This window comes from Ovis aries, chromosome 1 (assembly GCF_016772045.2).
Source record: "Ovis aries strain OAR_USU_Benz2616 breed Rambouillet chromosome 1, ARS-UI_Ramb_v3.0, whole genome shotgun sequence".
Lineage (NCBI taxonomy): Eukaryota > Metazoa > Chordata > Mammalia > Artiodactyla > Bovidae > Ovis > Ovis aries.
Genome location: NC_056054.1, coordinates 269,391,146 through 269,413,317, shown reverse-complemented (window position 1 = coordinate 269,413,317; position 22,172 = coordinate 269,391,146). Strand labels below are relative to the sequence as shown.

Sequence of the window (22,172 nt, the reverse complement as noted above, 5' to 3'; positions counted from 1 at the left end):
AGAAGAACAGTTCTCCACTGTGCAGGGGTGCCCCCGCCATTGTGGGATGTTTGACAGCCTTAGTCCCTGTCCACTCACACCCATGATGTCCCCAAATGGTAACAACCAAAGTTGTGCCCACGCATTGCCAAGGTCCCCTCAGGATGTCTCCTGTCCAGGCTGGAGGACACTAATTTAGATGGGCTTATGCAATGATGTTGCAGAAATGTTGGCACCATCAAGATGAATGGCAGGCTTCTCAGTTCTTGATGTTCAGACCTCACATGGATACAGCTGTTGTCTAATCCAGGAATTGGTGAATTTTTCCTGTAAAGGGCCAGATAGCAGCTATTTTAGGCTTTGGGACTACATGGACTTCATCAGAACTACTCAACTCTGCACTGGTAGAGGAAACCCAGCCATGAGCAATATATAAAAAAAAAATGAATGTGGCCATGTTCCTATAAAACTTTACTTATGGACATGACTTGATTATAATTTTTCATGTGTCATGAAATATTATTCTTATCTTGACTTTTCCCCAACCATTTAAAATGTGAAACCCATTCTTAGCTTGCAGGTAGTCTGAATGTAACTCTCTCTTACTTTTATCCCCCATGAACTCAGTGTGTTCAGCTAATAATTGAATGAAGACGTCAATAAATGTTCACTAAATTGAACGAAACAGAAATTTATCAAAAACAGTGCTTTTCAAACTTCATTTTTATCAGCAGAAACTTTTTGGAATTTGAATCTTAGAGAAACCCCAGTATTTGAAACAAATGTAGTATGTTATTAGTAAAATTTTATTTTTTGAGTTCAAATGGATAACATTTGTATATTTTGACGGACACAAAAATCAAAGGGGAATTTCAGATGGCTGTGTCAAGATGCTGTTTGAGTAAACTGTCCAGATGGTTGAAAAAGGAGAGAGAGGGAAGTTTCTGTTTCAAACCAGAACGCCTGATGGTATCTAATGGTGGTTTATATTCTTATTCATAAATGTAAAAGTTAGACACGAAGCGTCAAAACCTTCAAATAAATGACAGATGTAATCTCGTGGTTGGGCATGTCACAAGGTGTTTCTATACAACGGACTCCCATGGCTGTGACAAGCAGGTCATAGCTATGCTCCCATAATTTTATGTAACTGGATAAAGGCAAGTCTGAATTTGTAAAAGATTCGTAGCCCCTGACACATTTGCAATAAATGCAAATCCCCCAGAGAAATGCTGGAAGAAGCTTGATTCCCAGGAGAGCTTAAAGGAAGCCCAATTTAACTCACAGGTGTTCTCTAACGTCTGCACAATTCATGTATATTTGACTATCTGGAAGTTTATGACGTTTCCATTATAGTTTTTTTTTTTTTAGCAGTTAAGAGTTTTGTAAATATTTTTTCAATTGTGGTAAAACATATGTAACATAAAACTTAGCATTTTAATCATTTTAAAGTGTGGAATTCAGTGACATTAAGTACATTCAGATTGTGTAACCATCACCACTATCCATTTCCAGACTTTTTCATCATCCCAAACAGAAACTCTGCACCCGCGAAACACTAGCCTTCTATTCCTCCCTCCCTCCAGCTCTTGGCAATCACGACCCTACTTTCTATCTCTGTGAATTTGACCATTCTGGGTACCTTATACACATGGAATCATACTGTATTTGTCCTTTTGTGGCTGGTGTTATTTCACTTAGCATTATGTTTTCAAGGTTCATCTATATGGTTGTGTGTAACAGAACTTTATTCCTTTTTAAGCCTGAATAATATTCCATTATATGGATAGAGCACGTTGTGTTTATCCACTCATCTATCGGTGAACACTTGGCTTATTTCCACCTTTTGGCTGTTGTGACTAATGCTGCCAAAAACATAGTTGTTTGTATCTGTTTCAGTCTGTGCTTTCAATTTTGGGGGATATATTAATATATCTAAGTGTGGAATTGCTAGCTTTTGTATTTAATTTTTTTTGAGGTATCTCCATACTGTTCTCCACAGAGACTATACCATTTTACATTTCCACCAGCTATGCCCAAGCGTTCCAATTTCTCCACATTCCCACCAACACTTGCTTCCTTTTTTTGTTTCTATCTTGTTTCCCACGTGAATCAGGAAAGTGTTTAAATGAGACTTGTTGTACTTTTGCAGCCCCTGAAGTCCTTTCATGTCACTTTAGGTTCCACGGATTAGTTCAAAAGCCAGTGCTGGTTTTTTTGGTTTCTTTTTTTTTTACCTTCTTTCAGAGTTTGTGATTTAAGAGTAAACCCTCCTTGACTTCACTCCAAGAATTGAGTGGGATGATTGATTTCAAGCTGGAGGTGAGACCAGGAAACGAAACAGATCTCCAAGCAAGGGCTGGTGTTCACAGCCCACGTGAAAACCAGCCACCCACCTCTTTAGGATCAGGTTAAGTGAGAAATCACTTGGTCCCTCTTGCTCTCTCTTCCTGGTCTCTCTCCCTAAGTCTCTCTGTCTCTCTCTCTCTCTCCCTCTCTCTCTGTCTCTGTTGGTCTCTGTCTCTATCTTCCTCTCTGCCTCTGTCTCTCTGTGTGTGTCTCTCTCTGTCTCTTGCTCTTCTACTCCCCCAGGCAACCACGATAAATCAGACTTATTTCCCTGCTCTGCCTTCCGGCACTCAGCTCCCACACAGCAATGTTTAAACTCCAGTTTAAAACATTTTAAATCAACATCATGTTGGGGATCACTGGAGTTTAATTCAGCTAGACTTCTCTACAAACCCGTCAAAACCGTCACGACTTCTGGGCAAATTCTTGGTGGATCCTGGGACACTGTGGAGGGCCATCTCCTGGGCTTTCTCACCTCTTCCCCACTGCAAGGTGGCGGGGAGCCACCTCCAAAGCACTGCCACCCAACCCAGGCTCTGCGGGTTGCAGCCCCCGCAGCCCATGCTCAGCTCTGTGAGGTTGAAGCTGTGCTCCCTGCGGTGCTGGCCACCACACACTGGCTTCAGCCCTAAGGAGGCTACTGACGTGTAGAAGCGAGAGCTTTGCACTCCAAGGGAAGGAAACATTCCCTCCAAATGGCCCAGCATTGTGGTGGGCCATCTCATAACCCCCTGCCCCACACCTGCAGCCCCACTCACCACCAGGATGCCAGAAGAATGAGTGCCCCTGTCTTAGGAGGAGTTCCCTGCCCCCCCAAAGCTCCCTCTCTCCTTCCAGCCACCAGGCTCCTGACCTCTTCTCTATTCTGGAAAATGTTCCATTGTCCTAGGACTCAAAGATGCCCCAAGTCTCAAGGAGCTTGAGACCGCATAAGCAGACAGGGCTCCTGCTGACTGCTATGTCAGTAAGGATGCATTGGGCTGCAAGTAACAGATAATCCCACCTCAACAAAAAGAACAGCGTGCTCTCACTAAGCAGAGGTCCAGAGGTAGAGCAGCTCTGGAGTATGTTCATTCAGTGGCTCCATGAGGTCTTCAAAGACCTCAGTGTTTCCATCTTTCCAGCCACATTCTCAGAGGTCAGCTTGGTCCCCAAGGTAGCTCCTCAAGGCACAGAATGGCTGCTGCACCACCAGGCTTCCCATCCAGGATGCTATGATATCCATCAGAAGGGAGAAGATGTGCTTTCTCTTCTTCATTCCTCCCTTTAAGAGCGAGGAAGCTTTACCCAGCAGCCTTCCATTGGCCATGATTATATCACATGATTAAGCTCAAGGAATCACTGCAGAGAGATGGGACCACAATGATTACCTTTGGTTTAATCACCTGTCTATCATGAACTTGCTTTGTATTTTTCACTCTTTCCCCCTTTTTATGTAAGAAATACACAGATTTTTTTTTGTTCTGAATAATTTATTCAATACAGAAGGGTGTTGAGTAAAAATATGGAAAGTGTCCTTTACAGCCTTCCCCAGTCTCACTTTCCTCCTGAGAAGGAAATTGTCTCAATTTTGGTGTATCCTCTTTCTGTTTCCTTTATGCATTTGCATACATATGGATGGTCATACATACTTAGGCACTTGGCTTTAATTTTTATGTAGATGGTATTTTGTTCAGTTGCTGGCCTTTTCCCACTTCGCATTCAGTACTTACAGATTTTCTTCATTCACTTCAGTGGGAGAATATTATCCCATAGGGCGGATATTCCACTGCTTTGCATTTTAACTAGGTTTTCAATCTTGTGTCTTATCCCTGTAGCTAGATTGTAAACATCCTGAAGGCATATTTTTCTATCTCCAAGCACGTGATACAGTATTTTCCTACAAAGTGAAAGTCAATTAATAGTTACTGATGGGAAGATTCTTTCTCTTGCCACACAAGAAATATTTTAGCACTTCTGACTGTTTGAAGTAGCGGCTTTTTCAGAGTGAGTAGAAGGGGCACAGCTCCATAATCTATCAGTTTGTCACTTTTTGTCTGTCGACAGTGATAAGTCCATCTACTGGCCAGGGAGAGTTGATCATTTTCCACTTTCCTTCGGCAATGTTTCCTGGGTTCATTGCAGTCTCCCCAGCAGGTTGTCAATTCAGAGCACTTGGGCTCCTTGCAACATTCGACTCACGTAGGAGCCCCGGGGCAGAGTTATTAACAGCCCGCACTTCCTGGAGAACTGTTTCAAGGGCTACTAATGGTGTTCACAGACAGTTGGGCTGGAGCAGTTATCCGTATGCCTAGACATACACTCTTAATAACCTTTTCCAGGTTTCTTGAGGCAGTCACAACTACATAAAATTGGTTACAACTGAACCTATTCTAGACCCTTTGGTGGGAAGAAATTACTTCAATATGAGGCTATCACCTCAAAACAGACCAACCAAATTTAGGACTGGATGAACTTCTCTGAGCAATCACTCTTGAAGCAGATGTTGGCGTTCAGACATGCTGATAGCATCAATGAATATCATCTCAGACTTTGGTGGGGCTCCCGTACTTCTGAATCTGCCCAGCTTCCTGTAGTAGCCGGAAAAATTACCATTGTGAAGGAGCAAAGAAGAGAAACACATGTCTCCCAGATGTGTTCTTGCATTGGGGAGCACTCTCAAAATTTGGACCTTAACAGGAAATCTGGAACGATGAAAGGAAATCAAGCAATAGAAATGAGACTGAAATTAGTTTATGTTGATAACACACAAGGGGAAACTTTCGGATCAATCATTTTAATTACTATTGATTAAAAAAACTCTGATCTCTACCACTAAGAAGTCTACAATTGAATTGGGGAAAGGAAGCATCCACATATGAAAAACTGGACAATAATACAAATTAATATATGCGATTGAGACTAAATAAATGCCTATTTGGGTTTGGAGGGATAGCAAGGCTCTGCTTCCAAACAGAGCTGGTAATCTGTCTGGATACACTGACAGTATCGTGCTTGACCAGGCCTACTCATATTTTAGAAAAGAAATTTTCTCTGGGGACCCAGCCTGGATTTCTTTGCCAACCTGGATGCCTGTATATGTCTTCAGTTGTTGACGTTGAAAGGGTCCCCCCACCCCGCCTCTCTCTGTCTTCCTACGACCTCCCTTACCTTGAAATAGCCATTGAAGACCTTTCTACCCTTTTCTCTTTGCCTACACCTCCTATCTCATCCTCATTTGTTGAGAAAAATATTGCTGGCAGACAGAGAAGACAGAATCAGGAGAAAATCTAGATACCTCTTGTTAAAAGGGATTAGTTCAGTTCAGTCACTCACTCGTGTCCGACTCTTTGCGACCCCATGAATTGCAGCATGCCAGGCCTCCCTGTCCATCACCATCTCCCGGAGTTCACTCAGACTCATGTCCATTGAGTCAGTGACGCCATCCAGCCATCTCATCCTCTGTCATCCCCTTCTCCTCTTGCCCCCAATCCCTCCCAGCATCAGAGTCTTTTCCAATGAGTCAACTCTTTGCATGAGGTGGCCAAAGTACTGGAGTTTCAGCTTTAGCATCATTCCTTACAAAGAACACCCAGAGCTGATCTTCAGAATGGACTGGTTGGATCTCCTTGCAGTCCAAGGGACTCTCAAGAGTCTTCTCCAACACCACATTAAGAGGGTTCCTAATAAGTAGGTCAGAGCCTGATTGGGGGGGGGGGTTTGGCTGAGGAGCACCCTGCAGGCTGCACCCCCATGCCCAGGCACTCGGGTCCCTGACACCCCTTTTGGGTGTTTCTGTAGACAAATATTTCTTCAGGCCAACACTGGATTACATGATTGTGGACCTTGGGATTCGAAAGGGAAAGATGAAACCTTTACAGCAACTTGGGTTTTCTTTCAAGGGGAGTTTTTCCTCTACAGAATGTTTTGTTTTAACTGGTAATTAAAGGTGGGAAAAACAGTCCTGGAGAAATGGGTTTTCCTCCTCTCCAAACCTGTCTTTCTAAGAGAAACAGGCATAGGCAGGGCCACCAGGCCCACCCTCCTAAGTGGAGCTAACTGCCCCTGATGGTTTATGGTCTAGTCCGCTTCAATTTCTCATGTGTTACCTTTCTAGGGGCTGCGAGGCCCAGCAACCTGGACCCAGGCCAAGAAGTCAAGAACTGCTGAAGTCCAGGCCTCCACGCTTGTACTGACACAAGCGACCACCCAGCCCCGCCAACCCATATGGCTCTGTTTTCCTGATGTATGAGGTGGGTAGAGTGCTTTCCCCCTAAAAGAGGACTCCAAGGGATTAATTAGTTAAAATCTGTAAACATGTATCATTATAATTAGTATTCCAGTTTCTAGTTAAAACCAAACTGGCCAAAAGGAAAGAAAATATCAGCCCTACCTCTGAGGGCAGCCACCTTTGCTTTTCTGGTATTTCCAGTCTGACCGGTGGGAGAATGTCCTGGGAAGTTCAGTGTTTGCTGGGTCTGAGCCTGTAGCTGTGTTCACCACGTTTGAGGAGGAGGAGGCCAAGAATCCATTTGTGCCCCGGACCCATATGGGCTCTGCTTGTTCAGACCATTGGCTCTGGCAAAGGCTGGACATCCCTCATTTGACCCAGATGCAGTATGTCTACTGTAGGGCCCCGTGTCTTCATGTTCTTTGGGGATGGACAGGTTGTATAGGCCATTGTAAAGAGATTTTTGGTTTCTGAGGTGTTAATCTTAATGCAGTGCCTCTGAGGTAGTGCCTACTGCTTTCCTCAAGAGAGGAAACTCGGGACTGCCGAAGTTGTTCTATGGAGAAAAGTCCTGCATGGTAGGGCAACCCTCCCCTCCACAGCGACTCTGCCCCAACCTTTCTTTTTCATGGGAGACCCTCAGTGGACCTCAGCCAGCTCAGCATGGCTCCCGTTTTCTGGGTCTAAATAAATCCACCCCATTCCCACTTCTGCTTCCAGGTGGTAAACACCACCCCCAAAAGTCTACCCTTCTAATAAGACCAAACAAAGTAAGGCTTCAGACCTCTCTCCCCGTGGACTCCCAGCCTCAGCACAGCCTCCTCCTAAGATGGCCGACACCGGAAGTGCCTTCACCCACAGAGCAGGGGCTCCACCTGCTCCACCAATGAAGTTAGGGCCTAAAGCAGGAAGCCCAGTAGCCGTGCACAGGGCCAAGTGGAGACAAGATAACAATTTGCCACTGTTTAACTGGGTGGTATGAAAAGATCTGTTCAATATTTACTTAGAGGAAAAGCTGAGTCCTCTAAATAAATAAAGGAAGGGCCCAATAGGAGAATTCGTCAGGAGGTAGCCTCAGCCTGTCCCCCACCACCAGGAAATTCATTTCTGGCCCCACATTCGCAGCAAACCCTCCTACCCCACCTCGGCGAAACAGAAGCCTCACGGTTAAAGGCACCCACCTATCTCAGAAGACACTGTCCCACTCGGGCCCCTCAGAACCCCTGATTCCAGGCCCTTTTCCCGCGATCCTTCCCTCTCCCACCCCACCATTTCCCCTAAAGGCGGATCTGGAAGACTATTGTCTCTCTGTCTTGCTACTGTTTTCAGTGAAGCTGCAGCTGTAGGGCCGGCCCACCCTGACTGAAAGGAAAGGAAGTTTCCTTCCAAGAACACCGGGAGGCCTGAGTGCTCTGGTGTGTCTGTAAGGGGTGGCTCTGCGTCTGCCCGCCCCTTGCCCCCCACTTCTGGCAACCCAGGCCCCCTCAACATGTGTGGGGTAAGCCATGACATGGGCAGTGCATACAGAAGTTAGGAAGGATTGCTCTTTGGGCCTTTAGAAGTTTAACCTGGCTTCTGCTTCGACAGGCCTCTCACGTGCCCTTGGTCATCTCTCCTGGGCGCACAGGGCTGCTTGTGGCGCTGGTTACAGGTGCAGAGGACTTCTGTCCCCGGGGGCTTGCTGACCTTCATTCACCCTCTGCTTCCTCCACCATTTCCATGAGGGCAACGCGAGCTGCCTGGAAACTGACTTTCTGACATCCAGTGTACTATTCTTTTGTCCTTTGAGGCAAGTCCAAACACCTTTTACTCAAAACTATGGCTGGAACATGAAATAAATGATAGAAAGAAAGGCCAAAGCAGAATAAGCAGAGTGCTTTCAGCACACACTCAATTCGGAAAAGCTCTGAAAATACTCATTAGCCAGGAGTCGTGCATCATGCGGTCTGCTGAGCCGAAGGCCCGGAAGGGGACAGGGGCTTCCCTCGCAGCTCTCATCCTTAGAGTACAGATTGTGGTGGGGGGCCGTGGGAGAGTGTAGTAATTACATGTTAACTTTTAAGGTAAATATTTCTGAGACCAGGGTTATCAGAATGAATCAGCATCATGTGGGGTAGAATTAACAAGAAATGTGTGTGTCCCATTTGCAAATACTAACAACACTGCTGGTAGCTTAGACACTCCCTCTGTGAAGTGGAGCAAGCAATCATTTTTTGTTTGTTTTTGTAGGGTTTTTTTTAGATAACCAACCCCTTTCCATTTCCACACAGTTATTAAGTAATCAAGCAGTTGTCTCTGGATTTTGTCACCTGGTGGTGGCCAGCATGCCTGGAAGCCTTGGGTCCCCTGCTGCATGGTCCTCTGGGTTTTATATTGTCCAACACTAAAAATATTCACTAGCCATGGGTGATAGCCATCCAGGAGTTGTGGTTTCTTTTTTGTCGATGTCGGTCAATTTCTCTTGACCTTCAGGGTGTGACTACTTTATGCATGTATCTTTGGCTGACATGGTTGTTGCCATTTCATACAGCTCTTTCTATTTTGCAGTAGGCATTTTGTTCCATATTAAATTAATACTTATTGTTACTTAAAAAAACACATAGAAGAGCATGGTGTTAGAAGTGAAAGTGCTTCTTGCAAGTCTCCACCCTTAGCTCCACTTCCCAGAGGTAACCCCTGTGGACAGATACAGGCTTGAGAGGGTTCTCTGCATGATCAGAGTGCATGTGCTCCTTTGTGAACAAATAGGATCACATTGGACGCACTGGATTTCAGCTTCCTTCCTTGCTTACAATCGTGTCTTGGAACTCTTTGCACGTTCGAACTTTGAGAAGCATTTCATCTTTCACTGAGGGTGTCCTGGTTTGGTTTACAGGTGCCATCAGTTAGCTAGTCTCTTATTGACGACATTTAGCTTTTATCTAGTTTTTTTTTCCTCTGATAAAGTGTCAATAAGTATTGGGCATTGTGTGTCTTTGCTTGCTTTAAGAGTTTAAGATGAATTTCTACAGCTGGGTTAAAGAGTAGTCACACTTTACATGTTGATAATTATAATCAAATTACTACAGTATGATAATGCAACAGGGCAGTTTCTAGAGAAGCAAAATGGCCAATTCAGTCATCTGTAAATGGACACTGACAGTGCATTAAGCTTCCCTCCCATCAGAGCCAGCTGATTTGGGCTGGATTAAGCCAGGAAGCAAGTGAGCTGTGGACTTCCCTCCATGCTTCTCTTCTGAAGCTAAATATGTAAGATTTGGGCTATTCTGAGCGGTTTTGTATTTTCTTTTCATTGCAATCTCTGAGTCGCAGGGTCAATTGCTGTGTGTTCATTGGGCAAGGGGACCGGCTCAGAGTGATGACGTGGGGTCTCTGAGCCTTTGTAGAACTAAAGGGACATGGATTCTGGAGTGAGCTACCAACTGCAGGCTCAGAGGCTGGGGCCCCCCCCAACGTGTGCTATTTTGGGATTTCTTTTCACTGCTTTAGTCATCCTGTCCTTCACAATCCAAGTGCCCCTGTTCTTCAGCCCTTTTCTACCTGTATCGTCCACTAGAAAATTACTAAGGGGGTTAATAAGGTCATGCTTCTGGGATCTCCTCCTTTGGCGGCTCAAGGTGGGTTTCTGAGTGCTTCCCTGGCTATCTGAGGTGAAGGACTACTGTACTCTTTTTATTTTAAATTTCCAATCTGTTATAGATCAATACTTTTGCAAAATACTAAAAAAAGTTGAAGTATGAGAAGAGTGACATAAAGAATACAGACATAGAAAATACAAACCCGATTTCTTTTTCTTATGCTTAACATACCTAATATTACTTTGCTATTTTGCTATAAAAGTGTTTTGAAATGCTTCCTCCAAATTTCTGCCCTCATCTCACTGGAGATGGCGAACAGTTTGAGTCACGCTGCTTGAAGTTGGTCTCCAGAAGCTTCTTCGGGCTTCTAAGTCCTCTTATCATTTTACTGGAAGACGGATTCTCATCCGTTTTCAGCGTGGAGACCCCGGGTCAATCCCCAGGGTTAACATTACATTTGGGTCTAAGCTCAAGGCTCTCCCACCGACCCTAGTCCCCTCCCCTCCCCCCAGCTTTTCCTGTGGGGGAAGCAGTAATTCATGTGTGCAAGGTCCCATCATCTGTCTACCAACCAAAAGACATCATAGTCTTTTGTTCATGTTTTACTTTTAATTTAAGTCAGACATTTTCCTATCAGTATTACTTCCCCTTCTCTATAACCCACTGCAGACGAGACAGAATGTGAAATCTGAGGATGTGGAGAAAAGGGAGGTGATAATCTTTTCTATCAAGCCTTTAAAACTTTTCAGTTCACCTTTTAAATAAGTTTACACTTTGTGAGATACTTAGGATGGATCGTAATAGAAGGAAATTATGAGCAACGATCTCTCAAAATATGAGGTTTTACAAGTTCTTTGTCTTTAAAAGTGGCTTACTGTTTCAATTTTAAATCCTGAGAAAATTGGTTTTCAGATTTCGTTTTGGAATCTGAAGTAGCAGATCACAGCGGCATCTAGTGGACATTAGTGGTATAACAGGTGGAGTAGACAAGGCAATAAAATTGACAATAATTTTTGAGTGTTGTACAGTATTTCATTAATTCTAAGACTCGGATTTTTTTTCTCATTTTAAGCATTTTTGAAGTTTAGTTGTGGCTTCTAATATATGGCACATCATAGTTTAAATTTTTTTTCTTTCTCAGTGATACTTTGCCTTAACAATTGATAAGTTTTGTCAAAATATTATTTTTCATATAAAACTTTGTAGGATGATCATTCAGTAATTTTCTCAGTAATATTATTGAGCATCTACTTTATATCTGTTACTTATTGACTTTGCATGTATTATATTCACTAGATATGTTTTAATTACATTATATTCAAAACTCCTACTTGTAATGAGTAATGCAGATCTTTCCCCTTTATGATACATTAATGCATTGATATTAGTCAGGCCTAATACCATGAATTTAAAAATCCATTATTGCTTAGGTTCAGTAGTTCTTAATGCTAGTTGCATTTAGAATTGCCTGTTCAGCTCAGTTCAGTTCAGTCGCTCAGTCATGTCGGACTCTTTGAGACCCCATGAATCGCAGCACACCAGGCCTCCCTGTCCATCACCAACTCCCAGAGTTCACTCAGACTCATGTCCATCGAGTCATTGATGCCATCCAGGCATCTCATCCTGGGTCGTCCCCTTCTCCTCCTGCCCCCAATCCCTCCCAGCATCAGAGTCTTTTCCAATGAGTCAACTGTTCGCATGAGGTGGCCAAAGTACTGGAGTTTCAGCTTTAGCCTCATTCCTTCCTGTAGAACTCTCTAAACTATAACTAGCCAAACAACTCTTCTCCGAGATCTTATCTAATTGGTCTAACAGTGAAGCCCGCACAATAGGAACTTGTAAAAGCTTCTGAAGCTTTTAAATTCTAACATGCAGGCTGGGCTGATAATTTCTTCCTTTTTTTAAGTCAGATGCTTTTGAGATTATATACATTTTTTAATAGTTGAGAAATATAAGGTATATTGTTTAATAGTAAACAGTTCATTTCTTATAACCATCATAATTATGAATGCCAAGAAACTCGACAAAAGCAACAGTGGACAATGCTACAACCATGATATTTCATTCATTCCTAAAGATATCATCATTTAGGATATCATTAAATAATGTACAACTTGCATTTGATTCTTACACACTGACTCACACAGTATTATTTGAAGTGAATACCACAATGAGATCCGGAATGCTGAATAAGTGTAAAACAGTAGCTATAAAAATTTTACAAGACGTCACAGTAATATATCTTTAATGCACCATAACCCTCTCAAGGAATGTCTACCAACTAAGGGGAAAAAAATCTAAGATATCATTTCCTTGGAATACTCTTCTTGACTGAGAGTGAACTCTGCTAATTCCAGGACTGACTCTGAAGCATGCTACCGGGATGGCATAACTGCTCTTGACCTTCTGGCTGATGTGGTAGTAGACTGTGATACTCCGTCAGGCCACGGCAGAGATGAGAACCGTGTTTCATGGGAGACTGCTTAGAGAAGAAAGGACCTCATTCATTTCTGGGCCCTGCTGTTGTTGTGTCTGGCTCTGTGCAACCCCATGGACTATAGCACACAAGGCTTCCCTGCCCTTCACCATCTCCTGGAGTTTGTTCAGATTCATGTCCACTGAGTCAGCGATGCCGTCTAAACCATCTCATCCTCTGCCGCCCCCTTCTCATTTTGCCCTCAGTCTTTCCCAGCGTCAGGGTCTTTTCCAATGAGTTACCTCTTTGTACCAGGTGGCCAAACTATTAGAACTTCAGCTTCAGCATCAGCCCTTCCAATGAGTATTCAGGGTTGATTTCCTTTAGGATTGACTGGTTTGATCTCCTTGCTGTCCAAGGGACTCTCAAGAGTCTTTTCCAGCACCACAGTTCAAAAGCATCAATTCTTCGGTGCTCAGACCTTTTTATGGTCCAGCTCTCACATCTGTACATGACTACTGGAAAAATCATAGCTTTGATTATATGGACCCTTGTCGGCAAAGTGATGTCTCTGTTTTTTAATACATTGTCTAGGTTTGGCATAGCTTTCCCTCCAGGAAGCAAGTGTCTTTTAATTTCATGGCTGCAGTCACCGTCAACAGTGATTTAGAAACCCAGGAAAATAAAATCTATCACTGTTTCCATTTTTTCTGGACCCTACCAATTGCTTGCTTTATAATCTTGTACAAATTACCAAACTCATCAAATCTCTTGTTCCCTAATATGCAAACCTAGGGTAATAACACAAACTTCAGCTTTTGCAGATAGAATAGCAATTACTATTGTTCACAGTGGTTTCTTCTTAACTGATTTTAGCTCATGGCAGTAAGTCAAAAGATGATGTTTTCCAGAATAGTCAAGCAGCATAGTACCATTAACCCCTTCCAGCTCACTTCATCCAGCCTCTAGGAGCTAAGATCCGTGTCTAAATAATATCTTAGCCTCTTTGGGGTTCCTTAGAATCAATCAGTAACTGGGGTTTTTTAATTCACAGCACTCTTTTTTCCTATCCTTGAGTGTAGAGAGAATCATGGGTCCTTGAATGAAGGCCAGGCTGTTTATAAGAGAGATAAGTCTCCAATGATCAAAGTGACCTTGTGGGTTTGGGACAGGAGAGCTGTGTCCATGTCTCTGCCATAGAAACTACTGAACGGAAGAGTGAGAAGGAGGGCTCCAAGTAGGAAATTTGGGAGACTATGGATCTGTTCCCTAAAGCCCACAACTTCTGGCTTAGTTTCACCCAGCCCCTCCCAGATTCCATCCAGCACGCCTTTGATTGCAACCCACCCTGGATCAGAGGGTGGCAGCCATATCCCAAAGGTCTTGTTTATGTTCCATTTGGATTTTAAACTCTTTCTACCCTTGTGGGTCAGCTGGTAAAGAATCCGCCTGCAATGCGGGAGGCCTGGGTTCAATCCCTGGGTTGGGAAGATCCCCCTGGAGAAGGGAAAGGCTACCCACTCCAGTATTCTGGCCTGGAGAATTCCATGGACTGTATAGTCCATGGGGTCACAAAGAGTCGGAGATGACTGAGCAACTTCACTTTCACTTTCTACCACCCACACTAGTGAATCTCAATCATGCTTTTCATTTTTGTGAAATAGAAATGTGATATGGGTGCTCGCTTCGGCAGCACATATACTAAAATTGGAACAATACAGAGAAGATTAGCATGGCCCCTGCGCAAGGATGACATGCAGATTCGTGAAGCATTCCATATTTTTAAGCCCAGAGATAAATCCACACACATATGGACACCTTATCTTTGACAAAGGAGGCAAGAATATACAATGGAGTAAAGACAATCTCTTTAACAAGTGGTGCTGGGAAAACTAGTTAACCACTTGTAAAAGAATGAAACTAGATCACTTTCTAACACCGCACACAAAAATAAACTCAAAATGGATTAAAGACCTAAATGTAAGACCAGAAACTATAAAACTCCTAGAGGAGAACATAGGCAAAACACTCTCAGACATAAATCACAGCAGGATCCTCTATGATCCACCTCCCAGAATTCTGGAAATAAAAGCAAAAATAAACAAATGGGATCTAATTAAAATTAAAAGCTTCTGCACAACAAAGGAAAATATAAGCAAGGTGAAAAGATAGCCTTCTGAATGGGAGAAAATAATAGCAAATGAAGCAACTGACAAACAACTAATCTCAAAAATATACAAGCAACTCCTGCAGCTCAACTCCAGAAAATAAACGACCCAATCAAAAAATGGGCCAAAGAACTAAATAGACATTTCTCCAAAGAAGACATATGGATGGCTAACAAACACATGAAAAGATGCTCAACATCACTCATTATTAGAGAAATGCAAATCAAAACCACAATGAGGTACCACTTCACACCAGTCAGAATGGCTGCGATCCAAAAATCTGCAAGCAATAAATGCTGGAGAGGGTGTGGAGAAAAGGGAACCCTCTTACACTGTTGGTGGGAATGCAAACTAGTACAGCCACTATGGAGAACAGTGTGGAGATTCCTTAAAAAATTGCAAATGGAACTACCTTATGACCCAGCAATCCCACTGCTGGACATACACACCGAGGAAACCAGAATTGAAAGAGACACATGTACCCCAATGTTCATCGCAGCAGTGTTTATAATAGCCAGGACATGGAAACAACCTAGATGTCCATCAGCAGATGAATGGATAAGAAAGCTGTGGTACATATACACAATGGAGTATTACTCAGCCGTTAAAAAGAATTCATTTGAATCAGTTCTGATGAGATGGATGAAACTGGAGCCGATTATACAGAGTGAAGTAAGCCAGAAAGAAAAACACCAATACAGTATACTAACACATATATATGGAATTTAGAAAGATGGCAATGACAACCCTGTATGCAAGACAGCAAAAAAGACACAGATGTGTATAACGGACTTTTGGACTGAGAGGGAGAGGGAGAGGGTGGGATGATTTGGGAGAATGGCATTGAAACATGTATACTATCATGTAAGAATCGAATCACCAGTCTATGTCCGATGCAGGATACAGCATGCTTGGGGATGGTGCATGGGGATGACCCAGAGAGATGTTATGGGGAGGGAGGTGGGAGGGGGGTTCATGTTTGGGAATGCATGTAAGAATTAAAGATTTTTTTTAAAAAAATACAATCAAAAAAAAAAAAAGAAAGAAAGAAATGTGATATGGCCAGAAATTCCCCTTAATAGTGTATTTTAATGCCCTGCAGACATGTCATGGGAAACCCATACCTTTCCTCAGTTTTCATTTTGCTAATATAAAATGGGCTGATATACTTAATGCAAATAGGAGCTAGACTTCGGTGAAATTTTTCAGGCCTTGGTAAACCATTGTTTGTCCCTCCACTTTTAAAAAACTTTTTATTGGAGCATAGTTGATTTACAAAGTTGTGTTGGTTTCAGGCGTACAGCAAAGTGAATCAGTTATACCTGTACATATTTATATGCCCACTCTTTTTTAGGTTATTTTCCCCTATAGATCATTACAGAGTGTTGAGTAATGTTCCCTGTGCTATACGGTAGGTCTTTATTGTTATTGATTTTATATACAGCAGTATGTATGTGTTGCGTTTGTTCCTTAAGGCAAGGAAAGACGCTTTTGGCAGGAGTAAGTCATCACCAGTGGTGAGCCCTGCTGTTGCTCAGATGGGGTGACCCCTGGGTACTCCCTCCCCATTTATCAGCTGGGTCACCTTGGGTCACTCACTTAACCTCTCTGAGTTTGCTTTCTCATCATTAAGTGGGATCTAATAACACCCTCTGCATGGAGTTTTGTGCGGATTAAAGGATACGATGTAAATGGACTCGCTGGCACAGCCCTGGTGATTATCATCCAAATGTAAGGCGGCCTCAGTTTGCAACTTGAGAGTGAATATCAAGAAGGACCCACAGTTTGCTGTTGAAAGCTAGTTGAATCTTTTGAAAGATAAGAAAACATGTAAACAAAATAGGAGCTAACAATGGAACACATCTCTCTCCTGGGAAACAATTCCTTCAGAGCCTGTTGTTGGGCAGTGGGCGGTGTTATTATCCCATGGTCCAGAGGCATCACGGGGCTGCCCAGGCCAGGGGCTGCAATGCAAGGCTGGCTCCCACCCTGACCTCAGGTTACCCCCCAGGCCAAGAAGCCAGCATGGGGACACGCCCTCCAGCCCACCCCCTGTTTCATTTCGTTCGTCTGCCCCCTGATTTCTGTTAGAACCAGTGTTTGACTCCTGGATCTGGGGCCGAGTGCTAACTTGCAATAAATAGACTAGAAAGGGGGAACTTTGCAGCCAAGCCAAGGCAAACACCACTCTGAAAACCTATCCTGAGTTGCCCTGAGGTGTTTCCAAAAGCAAAGCAAACATTAGCTCTGAACAGCATGCTCTAATTCTCCGCCTGGGGTTGGGGGGAAGGGGACCAGCAGAGGAAGACAGGTACACTCTGTTTGTGACTGGGCTCAGCACTGCCCACTGCTCACTCCAAAGACCCTCCAGATTCTCCTCCTGGGCCTCTGATTTTGTGAGAATGTCACTTGACCTCAGGAGAGAACCCTCACTCTTGAAGTGATGGGTCACCTAGGAAGCAACGAATCACTTTTGACTTTGCCCAGCTGGCTCTACGAGCTGTAATAAGTCTCTTGTTTATCTTCAGCTCTGCTAGAATATCTAGAATCAGTATGTATCATCCACGTGTCTGGATCCGTGACTCTCAACTTTACCACGCATAAGAATCACCAGGACAGGAGCCAGCGCTGACATCAGCGCTCAGTTCCCCAGACTCACCTCCTAAAATTCTGAATCAGCAGGTCTGGGTCAGGGGCCTCGAATTTCCCTTTTAACAAGCGACTCTGCAGGCTCTGAAACAGGCAGACCTAAGGCCCACCTTTAGAAACATGTCCCATAAAACAATTAAAGTATAATCCCCCATCCTGTTGTGTTAACATCCCAAACTGACTCAACCCCTAAGAAGTAATTCTCCGTGGCAACCCAGGCTCATAAAGCAAAATGGCTCCATGAGTGCAAGTTCTAAGTGAAAACTGATAGAGCCTTCTGGGGTCCTGGGTGGTGCCAGGGGACTGAAGCATAGATGTGTCATGGTCTTAACCTTCAGAAAGCCACAAAGTCTAGCTGGGGAGATGGCTTGTCAGCGAAGCACCAGCGAACTAGAGAGACCATGAGCAGCTCAGGGAAGGAGCAACTTCCGGCATCGGTCCAGGAACCGGAAACAAAGAGTATGGGAGGTGCTGAGACAGCTCAGGAAGCCAGCAGGGAACCCCATTCAATGGAGCGAGCCTGGACTGAGGCTCCACCGCCCGAGGGACAGAAGCTGTATGAGGAGGATAGGGGTGGTTCCTGCCGGGGGCAGGAGGGAGTGGGGAGAAACAGGAGAGCAGCCTGACCAGGGTCGGGTGGGCTAAGAGCAGAGAAGGGTGAGGCCTGGGAGATGGGGGTGACTGGCAACCACATCAACAGTAGGGAGATGCAGGTCCATCAGAGGGTGAGGAGACAGGTTGAAAATCCGGGTGTGGGAGTTTAGACTTGGTTAAACAGGTTAGGGCTTCCCAAGTGGCTCAGTGGTGAAGAATCCACCTGCCAATGCAGGAGACTCAGGTTCAATCCCTGGATCAGAAAGAGGCTCCCCCCTGGAGAAGGAAATGACAACCCACACCAGTATTCTTGCCTGGAAAAATCCCATGGACAGAGGAGCCTGGCGGGCTACAGTCCATGGGGGGGTCACAAAGAGTTGGACACAATCTAGCAACTAAACAAAAAAAGCAACCAATAGGTAAAAGATGAATGGATTTCTTAGAGCATAATATGAGAAGAAGGGCTTCTTCTGGAACAGAAAAGAAAGCTGCTGGGCAGGGTCTCTGACAGGCAGGGTCAGAGAGCCAGTGGGCGGCAAGTCTGGGACCATCTATGGGTTAACTCTGTGGGATCCCAGGGGTCAAAATCCATGGATTTCAGTGTCTGTGGAGGATGGTGGTGGACTGGGTTGAACGGTGAGCTCAGGAAAGACAGTAGGGAGCTCCATTCAATGGAACAAGCATTGCTCCCAAATTCATGTCCTCCCTAGGCTCTCAAAATGTGACCTTATCTAGAAAGAGGGCCACCGCAGACATAACCAATTGTGTTAAGGTGAGGTCACACTAAGTAAAGTGGACTTTTCATCCATTCTGATTGGGGTCCTTTTCATTGGAGCAAAGACACAGAGACTGGTGTGCAGGCCACCAGCAGAAGCTGGACAGATGCATGGACAGACTCTCCTTCAGAAGCCACAGGAAGGAACCAACCCCGCCCGCCCCTTGAGTTTGGACTTCGAGCCTCCTGAATGGTGAGCGGATATGTTTCTATTGTTGTCAGCCACCCTGCTTGTGCTTATTTGTCAGACAGCTCTGAGAAACAAATACAGGGACTTTGGGGAAGAAAAGAAGCTGAAGACAGGTCTCTAGGGAGTGAAGGATGTCCAGGCGAGGGCCCAGGGTCTGCTGTGACCAGGCTGGAGCCCTGGGGGGCCCGGAGTCACTGCCTCTCCCTGCCTCAGCATCCCTGGAAGACAAGGGGCTATGTTTTCAGAGGAGGAAGTGGGCAGGCCCAGTAGCCACCCTGCTCTGCACTCCGGTATTATCTCCTGATGCCATCTTCCGCATGCCTCCTAATCAGTTATCACTGTGGCCACATGCTTAGACAAGATTTCTGAGCCACCTCTGGAAATTAAAGGCTTATTTTGGTCATTAAGTGTGTACCAAATGATCGTTAAGAGCGGGCCTTGTTTTCCCATGTAGGCACCGCATTATTTCAAAGAGAAAACACAATGGCCCCCTTTTCCTCACAAGATTATAGTCCTGGACTTCCCCTATAAAACCAGAATTGGAGAAGGCTGAAGGCAGAATGGCCCCATTCACACGAGAACTCGACGACCGAGTTCCCCATAAGTTGAAGGCTTCACGGGCCTCCCCAAACCAGTGTGTTATGTCGCTTACTTCTCGAGGCTTGCCATCCTTGGGGTCATCTCTCTTGCCCTCCCTTTGTAAAATTTCCTACAAGCAGCCACACAAAGGCCACTCTTCTGTTAGATCAGGGTGGCTTACATGCCCGGAGATGGTGCAAAGTGGGGAAAAAAAAGTGCCTTCTCCAGGAGGATGGACTGCAAAAAGACACCTTTGTCTGACTTGCAAAAGAGTGTCCCTGCTGAGTGAGCCACATAGAGGAAAATGACCTCCTGGAGCAGAAACGAGGCTCAGCTGCCTGGGCCCTGGTTGGATTTCAGCTCCCCCAAGGCCTGTGTTTGCACAGGACTGACGCTGCCCAGACAAACACCGCCAGCCAGATCCTGGGGCAGGATTCAGGCTCATTTTATCATCTCTTTATGGAGCTAAAAGACCCTGCTAGGGGGCTGCTCTCATCTTTCAGGGGCTGCCGGACACTTACAGCTGCTTCCTGTGTGTGCATCTTTCCCTGAAAGGCTTTACTCTCTGTCTTATCCATTTTCACATTTCCATCACCAAAAGCAGCACCCAGTCATCATCACACATCCTCCCAAGGTGTCTGTTGAACACAAGTGCCACGTAGCCAATTCAAGATAGATAGCATCACCGACTCGATGGACACAGACTTGAGCGAACTCTGGGAGACAGTGGAGGACAGGGAGGCCTGGCGTGCTGCAGTCCATGGGGTTGCAAAGAGTTGGACACAACTGAGTGCCTGAACGTCCAGTTCAAGACTGGAAACCTCTTCTCTTGCTCAATGAACCTGCTGCCAAGAGGCCCAGCGCGAGCTGTGAAATGACCAAACTTCAAAGATTTCGCACAAACCATCTGAAAGGCCTGACCTAAGCCCAGGACTTGAAATGCTACCGACAGGATTTTCCCCATCAGTTGTTCGATTGGACTTTAATAGCTAAATCCAGACGAGAAATGTAAAATAAAGGGAGAAAGAAAGGTCAAATTTTAATCCTCCAGGACTGGAGAAAAGGCACCATCATCACTACCATCATCATCATCACCGTCATTATTTTACTTTTTTCCTTCTCTCTTCTCACACTTCTCCCAGCTCACAAAGGCATCCCACCTCTCCTATCAACAGTATCACTTTGCACCATCACCACTAGTGGCCGAGGCTAAGACTGACTGCCGCGGGGAACCATCACTTCCACCTACTTCCTGCAAAAACTACCCCGACAGCAGCAAAGGAAATTAAACCAAAGCCTTGGCGAGCCCGCCCCAGACATCGCCCCCGCCCAGGAATAACATCCAAGCTACTACCAGCAGACCTGGAGCGCAGCTCGTAACTCAGCCTTTGGAGGGTGGATCGTGCAGGTGTCTCGAGGTGGTTGGGACCCCAGTGGGGCCGGTTAAGGTGACAGGTGTGACCTGCAAGGTGGAACAAAGTCTCAGTGACACAGCGCTGAAATAAGGAGTGATTTCTCAGCCTCCTTCGGGCTTTCCTGTGCTTAGGTCAGGCCTTTAAGATGATTTGTGTGAAACCTTTGAAGTTTGGTAATTTCACAGCTTGCTCTGGGCCTGCTTGAGTTTGCTGAAAGATAAGAGTTATTGGGGACGTGAAAGACCAATTTGAAGGGAAGAGGAAAAAAAACCGACTTGGGGCTGCTGCCTGTTGGAAAGCTAAGAAAACCTGTGTTCTCTGCCATCCCTTTTCCTTCCTCCTCGGTGGGATGGGAGGGAGCCCTGGTGGCCTGGAGTGGGTGGGGGGGAGGGATTTGCTCTTCAGGCTCTTGGTCAGATGGTTTAAACCAGGAAGGGGGAGCAAGGCATGCTCAGGGAGGTGCCCTGCGACCTCTTGTGCCCCCAATTCACCACGTGGTCAAAATCTGAAGTAATTTGCTCTCAAGGGGAAGATTTCTAACTCTTCCTAGATTGAGTGAAATCCTTCTGAAAGCTTGATTTCTATAAAGTTGTATATTTTAGCTTCATAGAACTGCAGTAACAAAGCACCACAAATTACTTGATTAAAAACAACTGAGCTGTGTTGTCCCACAGTTCTGGAGGCTGAAAGCTCAAAATTAAGTAGTCAGCAGGGGCATGCTCTCTCTGAAGTCTCTAGGACATGGGTCCCCAACCTCTGGGATCTAATGCCTCATGAGCTGAGGTGGAGCTGATATAATTATAATAGAAATAAAGTGCGCAATAAATGTAACACACTTCAGTCATCCTGAAACTATCCCCCTACCCCAGTCCATGGGAAAATTATCTTCCATGAAACTGGTGATAAGTGAAAGTGTTAGTTGCTCAGTCATGTCTGACTCTTTGCGACCCCGTGGACTGTAGCCTGCCAGGCTACTCTGTCCATGGACTTTTCCAGGCAAGTGGATAGCCATTCTCTTCTCCAGGAGATCTTCCTGACCCAGGGATCAAACCCGTGTCTCCTGCATTGCAAGTTGATTCTTTACCATCTGAGCTACCTAGGAAGCCCCATAAAACCGGTCCCTGGTTCCAAAAGGTTGGGGACCACTGCTCTAGGGGAGAGTCCTTCCCTGCGTCTTCTTGATTCTGGTCTTGGCCAGGGATCTGTAGTGTCCTTTGGCTTATTACAGCGTCACTCCAATCTCTTCCTGTCTTCATGTGCTTTCCCTCTG

General features: G+C 45.0%; 1 protein-coding gene and 1 non-coding gene across 3 annotated transcripts in view; both read left to right on the top strand.

The window, feature by feature from the left end:
* CLDN14 (claudin 14) overlaps positions 1–22,172 on the top strand; it is a 128,044-nt gene that overhangs the window by 68,198 nt on the left and 37,674 nt on the right. The window contains exons 3-4 of one of the 2 annotated variants that reach the window (XR_006057544.2): positions 6,425–6,560; positions 12,474–14,676. Coding sequence is in view for 1 of the 2 variants with exons in the window: in XM_042238346.2 (XP_042094280.1) it covers positions 6,552–6,560 (9 nt within the window). In the remaining variant the exon portion in view is untranslated. Of the gene's footprint in view, positions 1–6,424; positions 6,561–12,473; positions 14,677–22,172 lie in introns of those variants that run through there. The other variant, XM_042238346.2, reaches the window with a different exon arrangement.
* LOC114110994 (U6 spliceosomal RNA) lies at positions 14,210–14,316 on the top strand. Its single transcript, XR_003587121.2, has one exon. It is a non-coding gene; the product is annotated as a U6 spliceosomal RNA (small nuclear RNA).